At 40.6% G+C, this 16,254-nt stretch overlaps 1 protein-coding gene and 1 long non-coding RNA gene across 2 annotated transcripts; both read left to right on the forward strand.

The window, feature by feature from the left end:
- The first annotated feature begins 297 nt into the window (after window positions 1-297).
- LOC147941121 (uncharacterized) lies at window positions 298-2,272 on the forward strand. The gene is made up of 4 exons (XM_087458389.1): window positions 298-309; window positions 404-498; window positions 1,667-1,808; window positions 1,856-2,272. The coding sequence occupies exons 1-4, from the start codon at window positions 298-300 to the stop codon at window positions 2,270-2,272; spliced, it is 666 nt and encodes a 221-aa protein (XP_087314515.1).
- A 12,022-nt stretch (window positions 2,273-14,294) lies between these two features.
- On the forward strand, window positions 14,295-15,758 carry LOC147941122 (uncharacterized). The gene is made up of 5 exons (XR_015560788.1): window positions 14,295-14,425; window positions 14,655-14,739; window positions 14,817-14,919; window positions 15,052-15,143; window positions 15,541-15,758. It is a non-coding gene; the product is annotated as an uncharacterized LOC147941122 (long non-coding RNA).
- The last annotated feature ends 496 nt before the right edge of the window (window positions 15,759-16,254 follow it).

The following is a 16,254-nucleotide window of genomic DNA, read 5'->3' on the forward strand; positions in this document are numbered from 1 at the left end:
ATATTTCTGAATAAATAACTTAAGTTTTTTTTTTGTCAATCGACTGTCCTATGCTGATAGTGTTTTAGTTAAACCTCATCTTATGTTTGGTTTCGATAGAGGGAATTTTTCTTTTAAAGCAACTTAATTTAGTTACAATATTGGATTATAACTAAATTATAGTCAATTTCTTACTAAAATAAAATTTGCTTATGCATTTTTATTTCAAGTTTGAACAAAAAAAGGGAATCATATTTTTCCTCTTTAGTATCAACAAAACATATTTTACGGTTCGTGCATGGTTAATATATACGGAACATGGATCTGCATGTACCTTAGCTAGTTAGCTTAACCAAAAAAATGATACTTTTACCATTTTAATATCTGCATGTTAATAGATATATATCAACTCCGGTGTGTTAAGGTTGGGAGAGTGGTAACGGTTCTGAATCCACAGCAGGCGGTAAAGCTGCTTAGAGCCACGGGAAAGTTTCAATTATCTCCGGTTGAGAGATTTAGGTGTGTGCAGATAAAAACAGTGCTTTGATAGGACCTATTGTAATTAGGTGTGTAGGCTTCTTTTGTTCAGCATACATGGGTCTTCCATTTTTTGAAAATTTGGAGAACAAGCGAGTCCATCCATATAATCCATTGGCTATAAATTAAAAATTGAAGATAAGTACTATCGATACTAAGTACTAACATTCGATTACGACGCCAAATGGCCTACACTGGCAGGCGTGGGAAAAAATCAGTATCCCCCTAGAGGAGGGTGGGCTGGGCTTTCGGGATCTACAGAACTTCAATATAGCACTCCTCGCCAAGCAGTTGTGGCGAATAATCCGGTATCCCGCTTCTTAGTCGTGTACTTAAAGGCAGGTATTTCCGTTACTCCACTCCTTTTGACGCAAACCAAACTCTCCATCCTTTGTCTGTCGTAGCATGCTGGCTCCAAAAAGGACTCCGAAAAAACATTAAGTCCGGTTTCAGCACAAAAGTATGGTTGGATAAGTGGATCCCCACAATCCCAAAGAATGGAAAGTAGATATGATATGATAAAACTTCCGGTGGCTGGATATCCTTTTTGCTGAAATCTCCTTCGTCCTATATGTAAACCACTTAATAGATTTCAATACCAAAGAATGGAAAGTAGATATGATATAGGAGCTGATACATCCTGCGGATATTCCTCTGGTAATGGTGTTAAAACCGAGTCGACGGTTTCAGGTGGATGATTACGTATGGGTTCATAATAATTAAGTCGGTTCTTTATACCGTCCGCTCGGGATACCTGATAGCGACTCAAGGAGTAACAAATAATTTGGAATTACTAGAGCCGAGTATTACTATCCTAAAGAAGCAGGTCTGGAAAATGCGAACTACACGGAAGATCAAACATTTCATGAGGCAAGCCTTATCTGGATGTGTAGCCGTTTAACAGATCGACATTGCGGCAGATCCTGTCCACGCTGAGGCGCTGAAGAAGAGTCGATTAATCACTTAATCTTTTGAGTGTCCCCCGCTCTACAGGTATGTGCTCTTAGTACTATTCCTAGCAGTCCGGGTTCTTTCCCTGAGTAGTTCTCTGTTTAGAATATGGACTTCCTACTAAAGCGAGCAAAGGAGTTAGGGATAGCGGAGGCTAACCTAGGTTTATTTGGGAAGCGAGAAATAACAAAGTTTTCAGCCAAAAGGATATCCAGCCACCGGAAGTTTTATCCAAGGCTTTAGCAGAGACCTTATCGTGGACTGTTGCTCAGCGCATTGAGGAGGAGATAGACGCAGAGGACGAAGGAGATTTGCCTTTAGAGGAGAGAAGTTCTTTGCAGGTACAAGAAAGGGCTACTAGATGTCAATTTGACGCGTCATGGCATAGAGAAGGAAGCTTTGCTGGACTTGGGTGTATCATAACAGGGATTCAAACTCCGACAAATTAGGTATCACCAAACTTCTCTCTGCACTACACGCTGAACTCGAAGGACTTCTTTGGACAATGGAAGTAACTCTGCTGGAAGGTCAATATGAGGTATATTTTGAGACAGATTGTTTGGAGCTCTTGAAACTCACGGATGATGCACATGAATGGCCACCTTTCTCATCGGAGTTAGATATTTTTGCCAATTTAAAAGCTAGATTTACTCAGTTCTCTATCTCCTTTATATCTAGGAATAAGAACCTTCGTGTTGATGCTTTAGCAAAAAATGCGAGGTCACGTGTTGTTATGTTTTCCCATGTAAGCTCGGACATTCCGACGTGGATGGCTGACGAGGCCATCCTCTTTGAAACAGCTTAATAATATGGAGATTTCGATGTCAAAAATATATATATATATAGTAGTTTATGTGAAAGTTTCCAGTTCCAAACAAAGTGATAATAATTAGTCTTTTTTTTTTCAAATTCCATTTTAGTTTTCATCTCATTAGCGACGTGAGATACGTCGTATAATGGGGGAAAAAATCATAACTTGTTTCTCCTTTGTCAAGGATCTCAGCAATCCTCCCAAATGCAACGAAAGGACAAAGACATGTCAAGCAGGCAAGTAGCCTTTATTCGCAGTTTACAAACAAAACCAAAAAATATAGTCAAGACTAAACGAATTATATTCTTTAACCTTTGTATAAGAAAGAGTTATAAAGTGAAATATTAGTATATGTAAAGATATCGTGTGAGAGACAAAAAAAGAACTTCAAAGAAACAATCGTATAAACCGGTGGTCCATTGCCCTTCGGTTACTATCTTCTCTCACTTTTTCCTTCTTGTTGACACTTTTTTTGTTTGTTGAAAGAGAAAACTTGTTGAAATTGGTGTGTTAAACACTTAAACTTTAAACTCCAACTATTTGTAGATCCACAGTTTAAATTATTTTATTTATTTGGTCTAGATTTTGACTACATGAAATTTCGTGATATAAATCACGGATAAACATTATCTCCAAAAATTATAATATAATAATAAAAATTATTATTATAATTTTTAAAAAAATTATTAATAAAAAAAGTTATTTTGTTTGAGACAGCATTTATTTTTAATATTGCACTTTTTTGTAAATCTATATATACATTTTCAAATACTAATTATTTTAAAATATTATAGATTAATTTGTTTGATGTATATTACCATTTTATATTGTTTGTTTGTTGTGTTTGCATCATTATTTTGTAAAATACTCTAAAGTAGTAATTATTATATTCTAATTGTGATCAAATAAATTTTATTAACTTATCGATCACATAAATTTAGTTTTATCAATCCACCAATGTGGAACATTAAAACACACATTTCGTTCTTCATAGATTGAGTTATATATATTTGTTTTTAAAAATTCAAATCACAACATATGAAAAAAAATTTACATATTTATTTATCATATGTATTATATGATTATTGAAAACAGTTTTTAAATGAAATAAAAAAGATCATCAGAGAATTATAATTTAAAATCTTAACAAAATCTTCTAAATATAGTTATTAAAATAATAATTTGGATACTTAAATATAAAATGCAGTAATCTTTTAGAGATGAGTCCATCCGTGGTATTTTGGTATGTTCCTCTCATGATCGGATCAGCCAGTTGGGTTTATAAAAAAAAAAGTATTTTGTTGGACAATTTCGCTTTTTTTAGTTACGTTATGTTTTGGTCTGAAAGAAAACCTAGTTTCAATTAATGATGTGAATGAGACTGTAATTTTAAGGCTGTTTGGACAGTTAATTGACTTATGCTCAAATATTACAATTTATAGAGTTATGTATATTTACTCATTAAAAAAAAGGATGATCCAAGTTACGATTTCGAATAGGGGAATTGGGTTTTATAATCAAAAAAAAATCTATAATTCACAAACTAACTATACTAACCACAAATCAATTATATTCCCTATATTTATGTATTAATGACAGTTTTTACCCTTTTTATTATTTTTTTTTTGTTTTTTTCTAACCATCACCATCTCCTCCACCACCTTTGGCCACTTCCGATTTCCGGCCACCACTACCTCCGGCCAACCACCACCCTACCTCTGGCCAACCGCCGCCGACCTTCGACCAATCTCTGGCCAACTTCCGGCCAATCCCGCCGACTTCCGGCCAACCTCCAGCCAATCCCACCGACCTCCAGCACACCTCTGGCCGACCTCCAGCCAACCTCCGGCCAATCCCGCCGATCTCCGGCTAACCTCCGGCCAACCTCCTGCCGACCTCCAGCCAACCTCCGGCCGACCTCCGGCTGACCTCCTGTAACATCCGCGAACTAGTGCATCGACAGATGCAAGGTTGTTTTCTGCGGACGAGTTTAAGTTAAACGCTGCGTTTTGGGTTAGGGAAAACCCTTAAGTCGTTTTTTTGTCTCATTCGACGAGTTCAGCCATTTTTGAGAGAAAAGAAGGGAGAAAAAGTGTTCTTGAGTGTTCTTGAGCGTTCTTGGTGATTTCTGGTGTTTGGAGGCGTTTCCTGTAGAGATCTGTAGCTGGGATCGTTGTAGAAACTTCCTAGGAGCGTGTTCTTGATTGTTTAAGGTTCAAAAACTTCTTGGCAAAGGTAAGTGCATGACCATGACTTATCTAAGCTGGAGATGCTCTGATATGTTTGTTTATGTGTTGTTAGGCCTGTTAGAATATTGTGTGAGACGTTAGGAAACTTTCTTGTGGCTTGGGATCGATTCTTGTAGTTGCAGGAACGGAGATCCGGCGAGAAGCTTCGGGGAAAAACGATGCTCGGCATCTGCATCGGTCGATGCACTATGTGCGTCGGTCGATCCAGTGCGAGCAAGACGCGGCTTGACCTAGGAGCATCGGTCGATGCCATGTGGAGGCGTCGGTCGATGCAACTAGGGTTTCCGCGTATTGTTGAGCATGCATCGATCGATGCAAGTGGAAGCATCGGTCGATGCAAGTGAACCTTGTGTCGACCGATGCATACTTTGTGTCGGTCGATGCTTATCCATGTTGGTGTTGGTCGATGCAAGCCTTGTGTCGGTCGATGCAGAGCCTGGTTGTTTGTTGATTGTTGCTTGATAGTTAAAGTATCTCTATTGCTTGTGTGTATAGCCCAGTAGATGGGAGGATTGCCTTACTCAGTGTTTATAAAATACTCATGCATTGCAATTTGTGTTTGTGATGAAGGTAAAGGCAAAGTGTGATCGTGGAATTAAGGCAATGAAGAAGAGGATGTTCTAGGTACTCGATTGGATGTTGTCTGGTATTGCTAGGTTGCTAGAGCTGGGTCTTTAGAACTTGCTAGGTTGCTGGTTCCTTGTTTCTTGTTGTTTGATATTGGAGTATTGTTATATTTGTTTATTGTTTATTAGTTATTGGATTATTGTTTGGATATTGGTATCTGTTATTTCCGTTGTTGGGTGTGCTTGTGGTTAGGTGGCTAGTGGGTATGGGACCACTAGTTGTAGTTTATTATTATTACTATTATTTATTATTTAAAAAAAAAACGGTTCAGGTAGTTTCAGTTTGGTATCAGAGCCCTTACGGTTCTAGGTTTGGGTTCACTAGGTTTCTGTTGTGATGTTTGGGATTGCATGTCTTGATTGATTATGTGAGTTAGTCAATTGTGTGTGGCATGGAGTCCTAGAACATCCTCTTTGATCCTACAGTGTGATTCCATGGTGAGTATATGTTTTTGTGTTATGTATAATTGTGTGCTTAGCCTTCTGTTCATGGTAGTGCAGATGATTAGAGAGGATGTTGTTGCTGGTCGTGGTCGTGGTCGTGGACGCGGACATGGTCGTGGTAGGGGCAGAGTCCCAGTGGTTAGTGAGACCGAGGACCAGAGTGTGACAGCAGAGGGTGTCGGCGAGTCGCAGGGTTTTCAAGGGGATTCCATGAGTGTGGCCGGAGGGGGCGGTGTTGATGCTCCAGTAGCCGGTGATGTTAGGGCCCCAGGTGTGGGAGTCCCAGCGGATGGAGCCCCGATTGTCGACCTTGCAGATATGCTGACACAGTTAATAGCGCGGTTGCCGCCAGTGGCACCGACTCAGGCTCAGGTAGTGCCACCAGTGGTGGCGGAGGAGAGGCAGCCAGTGGCTGCGGATGTGGGGGTTCATTCTCGTTATATCAACATGCTGACAGAGATAGGCCGTATTGCTACAGAGCGGTTTTCAGGAGGTACAGATCCTACTGCTGCGGAGGCGTGGAGGAAGAGTGTGGAACATAATTTCTATACTCTGAGATGTCCTAAGGAGTTTTGGGTGGACATTGGGGTCCATTATCTGACTGGTGATGCTCAGTTGTGGTGGAGTTCTATGGCAGCCAGGAGAGTGGAGAGGGGGATGTCTTGGGCTGACTTTGTCTTGGAGTTCAACCGCAAGTATTTTCCTAGAGAGGCACTGGATAGGTTGGAGGTGCAGTTCCTTAAGCTAGCTCAGGGGACTCGGTCAGTGCGGGAGCTTGACTTGGAGTTCAGTCGACTTCTGAGGTATGGGGGTCGGGATATGGAGTCTGAAGAGGCTCAGATCAGGAGGTTTTTGAGGGTCCTACGTGATGACTAGAGAGTTCACTGTAGAGGGCGGAGTTATGCTTCGCGTGCAGAGCTGGTTGAGACTGCAGCAGGGATTGAAGAGTATATCCGGGCAAAGTCAGTGGCGGCTAGCCCAGCAGTTCAGCCTAGTAAGGCTCAGCATCAGGGAGGTTCTAGCAGGGACGGCAAGCCTGTGCAGGGAACCAAGAGCAGATGGGAGGCTACACAGAGGCCAGGTGGTCCGAGTTGCTTCGGGTGTGGGGGCAAGGATCACAAGATTGCTAGTTGTCCCAAGAGGAGTGCTCCGACGACAGCGGCTCGTGTATGCTATCATTGCAGGGAGCCAGGGCATATCAGACCCTTATGTTCCAAGTTGCAGCCGGTAGCAGTGACGGCGTTGCAGCAGGTGGAGCCGGGAGGGCAGCAGGTGGCACAGATTGAGCAGGCGCCACGGGTTTGCACGACTGCAGAGACTGGTGGAACCAGTGCTGGGGCGATCACAAGTATAATTTCTGGTACTTAAACTTTGTGAATTTCAGTAGGCTCAGATTTTATGTTTTTCCTGTGATAAAGTGTTAGGTTCTCAACACATGAGGTTTGTGTAGGGACCTTGTTGGTGGGAGGGTTTGAGTCCCATGTTATGTTTGATTCTGGAGCTTCTCATAGCTTCATTACTCCAGAGTGTGCAGAGGGCGCGGGAATCAGAGGGGATCCCAGGGAGCGTTCAGGAGTTGTCAGAGTTGCAGGAGGCAAGTTCCTGAGGGTTATTGGACGAGCCAGAGGAATTGATATTCAGATTGCACGAGAGTCGTGGCCAGCGGATTTGCTTATCAGTCCAGTGGAGTTGTATGATGTGATTCTCGGGATGGATTGGTTGCATCGGCACATGGTGCATTTAGATTGCTATCGGGGTAGAGTGGAGTTTGAGCGTCCAAGAGGGAAGTTGGTTTTTCAGGGTATTAGACCAACTTTGGGGAGTCTCGTGATCTCAGTCGTTCAGGCTGGGAAGATGATTGAAAAGGGTCGTGAGGCTTATTTGGTTACTATATCTATGCCAGAGTCAGTGGGGAAGTCTACGGTTAGCGGTATTCAGGTTGTGGAGGAGTTTGAGGATGTGTTCCAGTCATTGCAGGGATTACCACCTTCTCGGTCTGATCCTTTCACGATTGAACACCGTTATCCAAGGCTCCTTACAGAATGGCTCCAACAGAGATGGCAAAGCTGAAGAAGCAGCTAGAGGATTTGTTGAGCAAGGGATTCATCCGTCCTAGTGTATCACCGTGGAAAGCACTGGTGTTATTCGTTAAGAAGAAGGATGGGAGTTTCCGCTTGTGTATTGATTACAGGGGTCTCAACCAGGTCACTGTGAAGAACAAGTACCCTCTTCCGAGGATCGATGAGTTGTTGGATCAGTTGAGAGGTGCTACTTGGTTCTCCAAGGTAGATCTGGCGTCGGGTTATCATCAGATCCCGATAGATGAAGCAGATGTGAGGAAGACTGCTTTCAGGACGAGGTATGGGCATTATGAGTTTGTGGTGATGTCGTTTGGGTTGACTAACGCACTAGCTGCGTTTATGAGATTGATGAACAGCGTGTTTCAAGAGTTTCTGAACGTGTTTGTCATCATTTTCATCGACGACATCCTGGTTTATTCTAAGAGTCCTGAGGAGTACGCACTGCATTTGCGAGCAGTTCTGGAGAAGCTGCGTGAGCAGAAGTTGTTTGCTATGTTGAGCAAGTGTAGTTTCTGGCAGCGTGAGATGAGTTTTCTGGGTCACATTGTTTCTGCAGATGGGGTTTCTATAGATCCGGAGAAGATTCAGGCTATCAGGGATTGGCCTCGACCGCAGAATGCCACAAAGATCAGGAGTTTCCTTGGTTTGGCAGGTTACTACAGGAGGTTTGTACAGGGGTTTGCGAGCAGAGCACGCCCTATGATTAAGTTGACGGGGAAGGATGTTCCTTTTGTCTGGTCACATGAGTGCGAGGAGGGCTTTGCAAGCCTGAAGGAGATGTTGACTACTGCTCCGGTGTTGGCTTTGCTTGAGAAGGGGAACCCTATGTGGTGTATACAGATGCTAACAAAGTTGGTTTGGGGTGTGTGTTGATGTAGCATGGGAAGGTGATTGCCTATGCTTCGCGGCCGTTGCGGAAGCATGAGGACAACTATATTACTCATGACTTGGAGATGGATGTTGTAGTTTTTGCCCTGAAGATTTGGAGATCTTATCTTTATGGTGCAAAGGTACAGGTATTTACAGATCATAAGAGCCTGAAGTATATATTCAATCAGCCGGAGCTGAATTTGAGGCAGAGGCGGTGGATGGAGCTGGTGGCGGATTATGATCTGGAGATAGCCTACCATCCTGGTAAGGCTAACTTGATTGCAGATGCCTTGAGTCGGAAGCGGACGACTTCGGCTCAGGAGCAGGATATGGAGTCTCTGGTAGGGTAGATCAGTGCGTTGAGCTTGTGTGCAGTTTCTCAGGAGCCGTTGGGTTTGGTTGCAGCTGATAGAGCAGATCTGTTGAGCAGAGTGCGGTTGGCACAGGAGAAAGATTTGGGGCTGGTGAATGCCTCAAAGGATGTTGATTCTGAGTATCAGGTTTCGGCTAATGGTACTATTCTGGTGCATGGGCGGATCTGTGTGCCCAAGGATGAGGAGTTGAGGCAGGAGATTCTGAGAGAGGCTTATGCTAGCATGTTCTCTATTCATCCACGAGTGACTAAGATGTACCGAGATCTCAAGAGGTACTATCACTGGGTCGGGATGAAGAAGGATGTGGCTAGTTGGGTTGCGAGGTGCGATGTGTGTCAGCTAGTGAAGGCTGAGCATCAGGTACCAGGTGGTTTGCTGAAGATTCTTCCCATTCCAGAGTGGAAGTGAGATATGATTACTATTGACTTTGTGGTTGGGTTGCCAGTATCCAGGACGTTTGATGCTATTTGGGTCATTGTGGACCGGTTAACTAAGTCAGCACATTTTCTGGCCATTAAGAAGACTGATGGAGCAGCGGGCTTGGCTAAGAAGTATGTGAAGGAGATAGTCAGGTTGCATGGGGTGCCAGCGAGCATTGTGTTTGATAGGGATTCCAAGTTCACTTCGGTGTTCTGGAGGGCATTTCAGGCAGAGATGGGCACTAAGGTGCATATGAGTACAGCTTATCATCCCCAAACAGATGGACAGTCAGAGAGGACGATCCAGACGTTGGAGGATTTGCTGAGGATGTGTGTATTGGATTGGGGTGGCCATTGGGTAGATCATTTGAGCTTGGTAGAGTTTGCTTATAACAATAGTTACCAAGCGAGTATTGGCATGGCTCCTTATGAGGCTTTGTATGGGAGGCTGTATCGTACACCGTTATCCTGGACTCAGGTGGGGGAGATGAGCATGTACGGGGCAGATTTTGTTCAGGAGACCTCAGAGAAGATTCAGGTTCTCAAGCTGAGCATGAAGGAAGCTCAGGATCAGCAGAGGAGTTATGCCGATAGGAGGAGGAGAGATCTTGAGTTTCAGGTTGGAGATAGAGTGTACCTCAAGATGGCCATGTTGCAGGGTCCGAACAGGTCATTGACTGAGACTGTGTTGAGTCCGAGGTATATGGGTCCGTTCAGAGTGATTGAGCGTGTTGGACCAGTGGCTTATAGACTGGAGTTACCTGAGGCTATGTGGGCATTCCATAAGGTTTTCCATGTTTCTATGTTGAGGAAGTGACTCCGTGAGTATGGTCAGTTGTTAGCTAAGATTCCTGAGGATCTTCAGCCTAACATGACTTTGGAGGCGAGACCAGTGAGGGTTCTCGAGAGGAGGAACAAGGAACTTCAGAAGAAAAAGATTCCTTTGATGAGAGTCCTTTGGGACTGTGATGGTGTTGAGGAGCAGACTTGGGAGCCTGAGGCGAGGATGAAGGCAAGGTTTAAGAAGTTGTATGAGAAGCAAGTCGCGACTTGAGCTTGTCTAGCCTGGTCCCATCTGTAATTCGTGGTTGGAGCGTGAATGGAGTATTCCAGCACATCTCTCTTGTTTAATTGGTCGCTTGGGGTGGTTGGTTGTGCGACTAAGTAACAAGATGAGGTGGTGCTCAGGGTACAAAGTTTCCGTGAGGCGGGATTTTGGAGTAAAGTTTCCTGAATTAGGAGTTTCCAAAAGTGGAAAGTGTTAAAAATGGAAAGTTTTATGTGAGTTAAAATTTGTCCATTTTAGTGGAAGAAGCCGTGGAGGGGCTTGTGTGGCCTTAGTGGCGGATTTTTTAGTCATTGTGTGGCCTTAGTGGCAGTATTTTGAGACATTGTGTGGCCCTTGTGGCGGGCTGTTTAGCTAGATGTGTGGCCTTTTTGGCGGGCTGTTTAGCCAGAGTGCCTGTTTAGGCGGTCTTTCGGGACAGATGGTCTTTGTGACGGTCCTGTTTAGGATATTTGTTTGGCCTTGGTGGCGGTCCTGTTTAGGACATTTGTTTGGCCTTGGTGGCGGTCCTGTTTTGTTTGGCCTTAGTGGCGGTCCTATTTAGGACATTTGTTTGGCCTTTGGGGCGACCCTTGTGGCAGTGAGATGATCCATGTGTGGTCATGAGGTATCTCAGTGAGGGGATATGTGGTTGGTAGGACATTGAGATGTCTTACGCGAGCCACAGGAAGGAAACCTGGATAGGGATAGGACTCAGACGTGTTCAGAATTGTTTACTCGCGACTCTTGGGGGACTTTGGTTCTCCTAGTATTGCCATATTCAGAGCCTTTGTGACTTGGGAGTACGGTTGGTATATCGACTTCGGATGACAATCCGGAGGCGCGCTGTAGGGTGACGACCCGAGAGACGAGTATTGGATTTTTCCTTATACAGTATGGCATGCGGGTTTAGGCCCAATGAGGAGCCAACATTATGGCATGCAGACTTAGGTCTGATGAGGAGCCAATAAAAACTCAAGGTTTAGGCCTATAAGTAAAGGAAAGTCCAAAAGTCAAGAGCAAATATTTCCTGGAGCGTGAGTCTATCACCTAGAGGTGATCTTCTGTAGATCATTCGGAGGAGTGCGGGCCGTGGAGATGGTAGCACGAGAGTCCTTGGCTGAGTATTGTTCGAGATTCGAGGACGAATCTAAATTGGTGGGAGAGAATTGTAACATTCGCGAACCGAAATCCTGATTTAGGGATTGCATCGGTCGATGCACTATGTGTATCGGTCGATGCAAGGTTGTTTTCTGCGGATGAGTTTAAGTTAAACGCTGCGATTTGGGTTAGGAAAAACCCTTAAGTGGTGTTTTTATCTCATTCGACGAGTTCAGCCGTTTTTGAGAGAAAAGAAGGGAGAAAAAGTGTTCTTGAGCGTTCTTAGTGATTTCTGGTGTTTGGAGGCGTTTCGTGTAGAGATCTGTAGCTGGAATCGTTGTAGGAGCTTCCTAGGAGCGTGTTCTTGATTATTTAAGGTTCAGAAACTTCTTGGCAAAGGTAAGTGCATGACCATGGCTTATCTAAGCTGGAGATTCTCTGATCTGTTTGTTTATGTGTTGTTAGGCCTGTTAGAATGTTGTATGAGGCGTTAGGAAGCTTTCTTGTGGCTTGGGATCGATTCTTGTGGTTGCAGGAATGGAGATCCGACAAGAAGCTTCGGAGAAAAATGATGCTCGGCATGTGCATCGGTCGATGCAGTGCGAGGACGGCGCAGCTTGACCTAGGAGCATCGGTCGATGCCATGTGGAGGCGTCGGTCGATGCAACTAGGGTTTCCGCGCATTGTCGAGCATGCGTCAATCGATGCAAGTGGAAGCATCGGTCGATGCAAGTGAACCTTGTGTCGACCGATGCATACTTTGTGTCGGTCGATGCTTGTTCCTGTTGGTGTCGGTCGATGCAAGCCTTGTATCGGTCGATGCAGAGCCTGGTTGTTTGTTGATTGTTGTTTGATGGTTAGAGTATCTCTATTGCTTGTGTGTATAGCCCAGTAGATGGGAGGATTGCCTTACCGAGTGTTTATAAAATACTCATGCATTGCAATTTGTGTTTGTGATGCAGGTAAAGGCAAAGTGTGATCGTGGAATCAAGGCAATGAAGAGGAGGATATTCTAGGGACTCGATTGGATGTTGTCTGGCATTGCTAGGTTTCTAGAGGTGGGTCTTTAGAACTTGCTAGGTTGCTGGTTCCTTGTTTCCTGTTGTTTGATATTGGAGTATTGTTATATTTGATTATTGGTTATTAGTTATTGGATTATTGTTTGGATATTGGTATATGTTATTTCTGTTGTTGGTTGTGCTTGTGGTTAGGTGGCTAGTGGGTATGGGACCACTAGTTGTAGTTTATTATTATTACTATTATTTATTATTAAAAAAACAAGCGGGTCACGTCACTACAAGAAAACATGGATTTTACGACTATAATTGGCGACTATATATGTAGTCGTCATTTTTGCGACAAAGTAGCTACTATTTAGTGACAATTTTACGACTATAAATATTTGGTCGTATATCAGTCGTTTTTTACGACTACATATCGTAGTCACTAGTTTAGTCGTAATTTAGCGACTATTTTACGACTTTATTGCATACCAAAATATGTGGTCGCTAAATAGTCACCAATTTAGCGACTAATATGCGACTCATAGTAAATGTTACTAAGAAGTCGCATATCAGTCGCTATTTAAGAAAATCAAAATTTTTAAAATTTAACCCCAAACCCTTAACCAAACTCAAAAATTCTAAATCTCAAAAATTAATTAAAAAATCATAAATTCAAAACTTAACCCCAAATCATAAACATATACCCCAACCCTGTACTTTAAACCGTATGCCTTAAATTTTAAAAATTTATAATGCATAGTATATAGAAATTAAATTATAAACCATTTAACCAAAATATAACCATTATATATGTATAAAATAAAAGCCATATCTAAAACTATTTAGTGTATACATATAATTTAATCTTTCCAAAAACTATTTACTTATAAAATTTATTAAAACTAATATTTAGGCCTTGATTGGAAGAGCATATGAAGAAGCTTTTTTAATTTTATCATCCAATCAACATTTATTAGGAGAGCATATAAGGGAGCATTTAGAAGCTACAGATGCTCTCATATGCTCTCTTCCTATATGCTCTCATTTGAAGCATTTCCCAAGCATTTAGAAATAAAATTTAAATATATATTAAATTAATTTTAAATAATTAATTTATTTTGTAAAAATAGAAAATTATGATTTTATAAAAGATAAATTTATTTGTTATAAGATAATATATATGAGAAACTACTTAATGTTATTATGAAAAATAATATAATAATTTATTTAATACATTAAAATATTAATGTGGATATAACGTTTATAATATATATTTTTGTTTTATTTTAGTTTAATGTGTTATATTATATATATTTTAAAAAGTTATTGAAATTAAAAATGTAAATATAGATATAAACTTTTATAAAAAATTATAATATATATTAATTATTTGTAATTAATGTGTAACATTATAAATATATATAATGAAAAATTATTAAATTACACATTTATATATATATATACCAATTTATAAAATTGATTAAATCTAAAAAATATTTTTTTAAAAATCATATAGCAATGAGTGATAATTATTTTTTTTAATGAAACACATTTAAATTATATATTTTTAATTAATATTATATATTTAATATAAATATAATATTTAATACTCTAGTGCTATATGAATCAAGTAAATGTGTTATATTAATCAGAACAGCTTATGCAGCTTAATGCTTATGCTGCATAATGTTAATGTTATAGTATATGTGGTTCCAATCAAGCCCTTAGTCTGGGCCTTAAGAGGCTTTGTATCACTTTGGGATATGATATGAATCGAAATTTGGCAAACAAATAAAAAGAAACAAACAAACAAACCTTCACCCTCGAAACTCTTTCAGAGAAACTCTCACTCTCATTTCTTCGAATCGCGATGACTCTGTCCGGCCAAACCTCGGACTGTCGTCTTTCACGTCCCGTCAATTTGAATCTGCCGGGTAAGTCTTCTTTACAGTTAGACCTAAACATTTCAGATCTGTTTCCGTCTCAAGACTCACAAAATGAATCTCTGTCGACGATTTTTTTTTACTCTTCCTCATTTCTGACCCAAGCTTTTCCTGTAATTTGAACCCCTGATTTTACGTTTCAACCTCGAAAAATCCAAACTTTCTATAATTTGAAGACTTTTTGATTCTTGAATTTCATCTTTGTTTAATGGACAATTAGGGTTTTCACGGAGGTTCCCGGATCTTTGAAATCGACTTCGTTCACAGAGTCACCTCAGTTTACGTGTGTTTATTTGATAAATCTGGTATGTGTTGTGTGTGTGTTTGTGTTTGAATATGTAATTTTTGTTTACTATATTATTTTGTTGTTTGTGGTCCATAGACTGGATTTGGGATCAGGGAAACTTTTGGAGAAGTTGAAGAACATGTCAAGACGCTTGAAGAAGCAGTTGGCATGTTTAAAGTGGAGAGCTAGAATAAGATAGGTAAAAGTCTTATGTTTATTTCAGTTTGTGTTGTTATTTTGAATAGATTAGACTGAGATAATGTTTTATTTTGTTTTTGGTGATTTCAGTCTCTAAAAATGAAATTTTCTGATCATGTCCTGTTGTTCTTAGGTCAAAGATGATGTTTGGCTTACAGAGAAGGCCACAGCCAACCACACTCTTAGACAGAGCTCATGATGTACAACTTTATTTCAAAGCGGAAGGTAAACTTTCATTTGTTAAGACATTTTCTTATTCTTTGCTATTACGGTACAATATATTTACTTTGCTACTTATTGCTGTGAGACTTTTATTAATTCTGTTAGAGAGTCATTTGTTTAGCAGCCTCTGTTGTAATTTTGCGAGGCTTTTTGTTGAATTTGTCAAGAGTTATTTGGTAAACCCGATCAATAGACACTTGTTTTGTCTGCACTCTTTAACTAGAGTCACCATTGTCGATCATCTTATTCACACTCACGTTTTTAAGCTAGAGGACATGTTAGTTATACTGAATTGCTTGTCCCGATGGTTTCTCATTTCTAGTCTCGATTTTGAAATTCTGTTATATTGATACTGGGAAATGTGTCCCCATGATACCTTTTTTGTTTGTTTGTTCTGAAGGCACTTGAAGAAATGAGTTGCTCAGGAAACATTAGTGGGAACTACTTAGGCTTCAATGATGGAATACAAAGCAATTGAGAATGTGCTACAAACCATTTATTATGTAGCTGTTCATCTATTTTTTTTTTCTTTTTCTAATTATGTTTTTTTGAGGAGGATGAAGTATTCTGATTTTTAATTATGATTTTTAATTTTATTTTGTAATACAGTTTTTTTTATAATCATGGTTTATAATAATAAATATAGTATTCAAAAAAACATTATTCATAATTGAAATATATTTAAAACAATTAATAATATATATTTAAATTTGTATAAATACTGTATAAATACAATAATGTATAAATACTTAAATACAACTATAGTTGGTAATTAGTCGTTAATTAGTCATTAAATTTGGCGACTATGTTATGACTAATGTTAGTAATCGTAAAATTAGTCTTAACGTAGCCGCTAAATGTAGCGACTACATTACAACTACGCTTATGACTGCGAACATTAGTCGTAACGTAGTCGCTATTTAGCGACTAATTTACGACTAATTTTTCTTACCGACTAACGATTTACGACAACAGGTTTTAGTCGCTATTTAGTCGTAAAACACTATTTAGCGACTAAATAGTGACTAATAGTGCAGTCGTTAATTTCATGTTTTTTTGTAGTGGGTCGTTTCACCTTCGGCCAACCTCCGGCCACCACCACCGCCCTATCTCC

The sequence above is a fragment of the Camelina sativa genome, chromosome 7 (assembly GCF_030686135.1).
Source record: "Camelina sativa cultivar CO46 ecotype springtype chromosome 7, ASM3068613v1".
Classification (NCBI taxonomy): domain Eukaryota; kingdom Viridiplantae; phylum Streptophyta; class Magnoliopsida; order Brassicales; family Brassicaceae; genus Camelina; species Camelina sativa.

Bases quoted from the DNA above. Each gene is read 5' to 3' on its own strand.
- LOC147941121 (XM_087458389.1), top strand. The intron at 499-1,666 runs GTGTGTGCAGAT...CAAAGTTTTCAG, and splicing joins TCTCCGGTTGAGAGATTTAG to CCAAAAGGATATCCAGCCAC. The intron at 1,809-1,855 runs GTACAAGAAAGG...GTCATGGCATAG, and splicing joins AGGAGAGAAGTTCTTTGCAG to AGAAGGAAGCTTTGCTGGAC.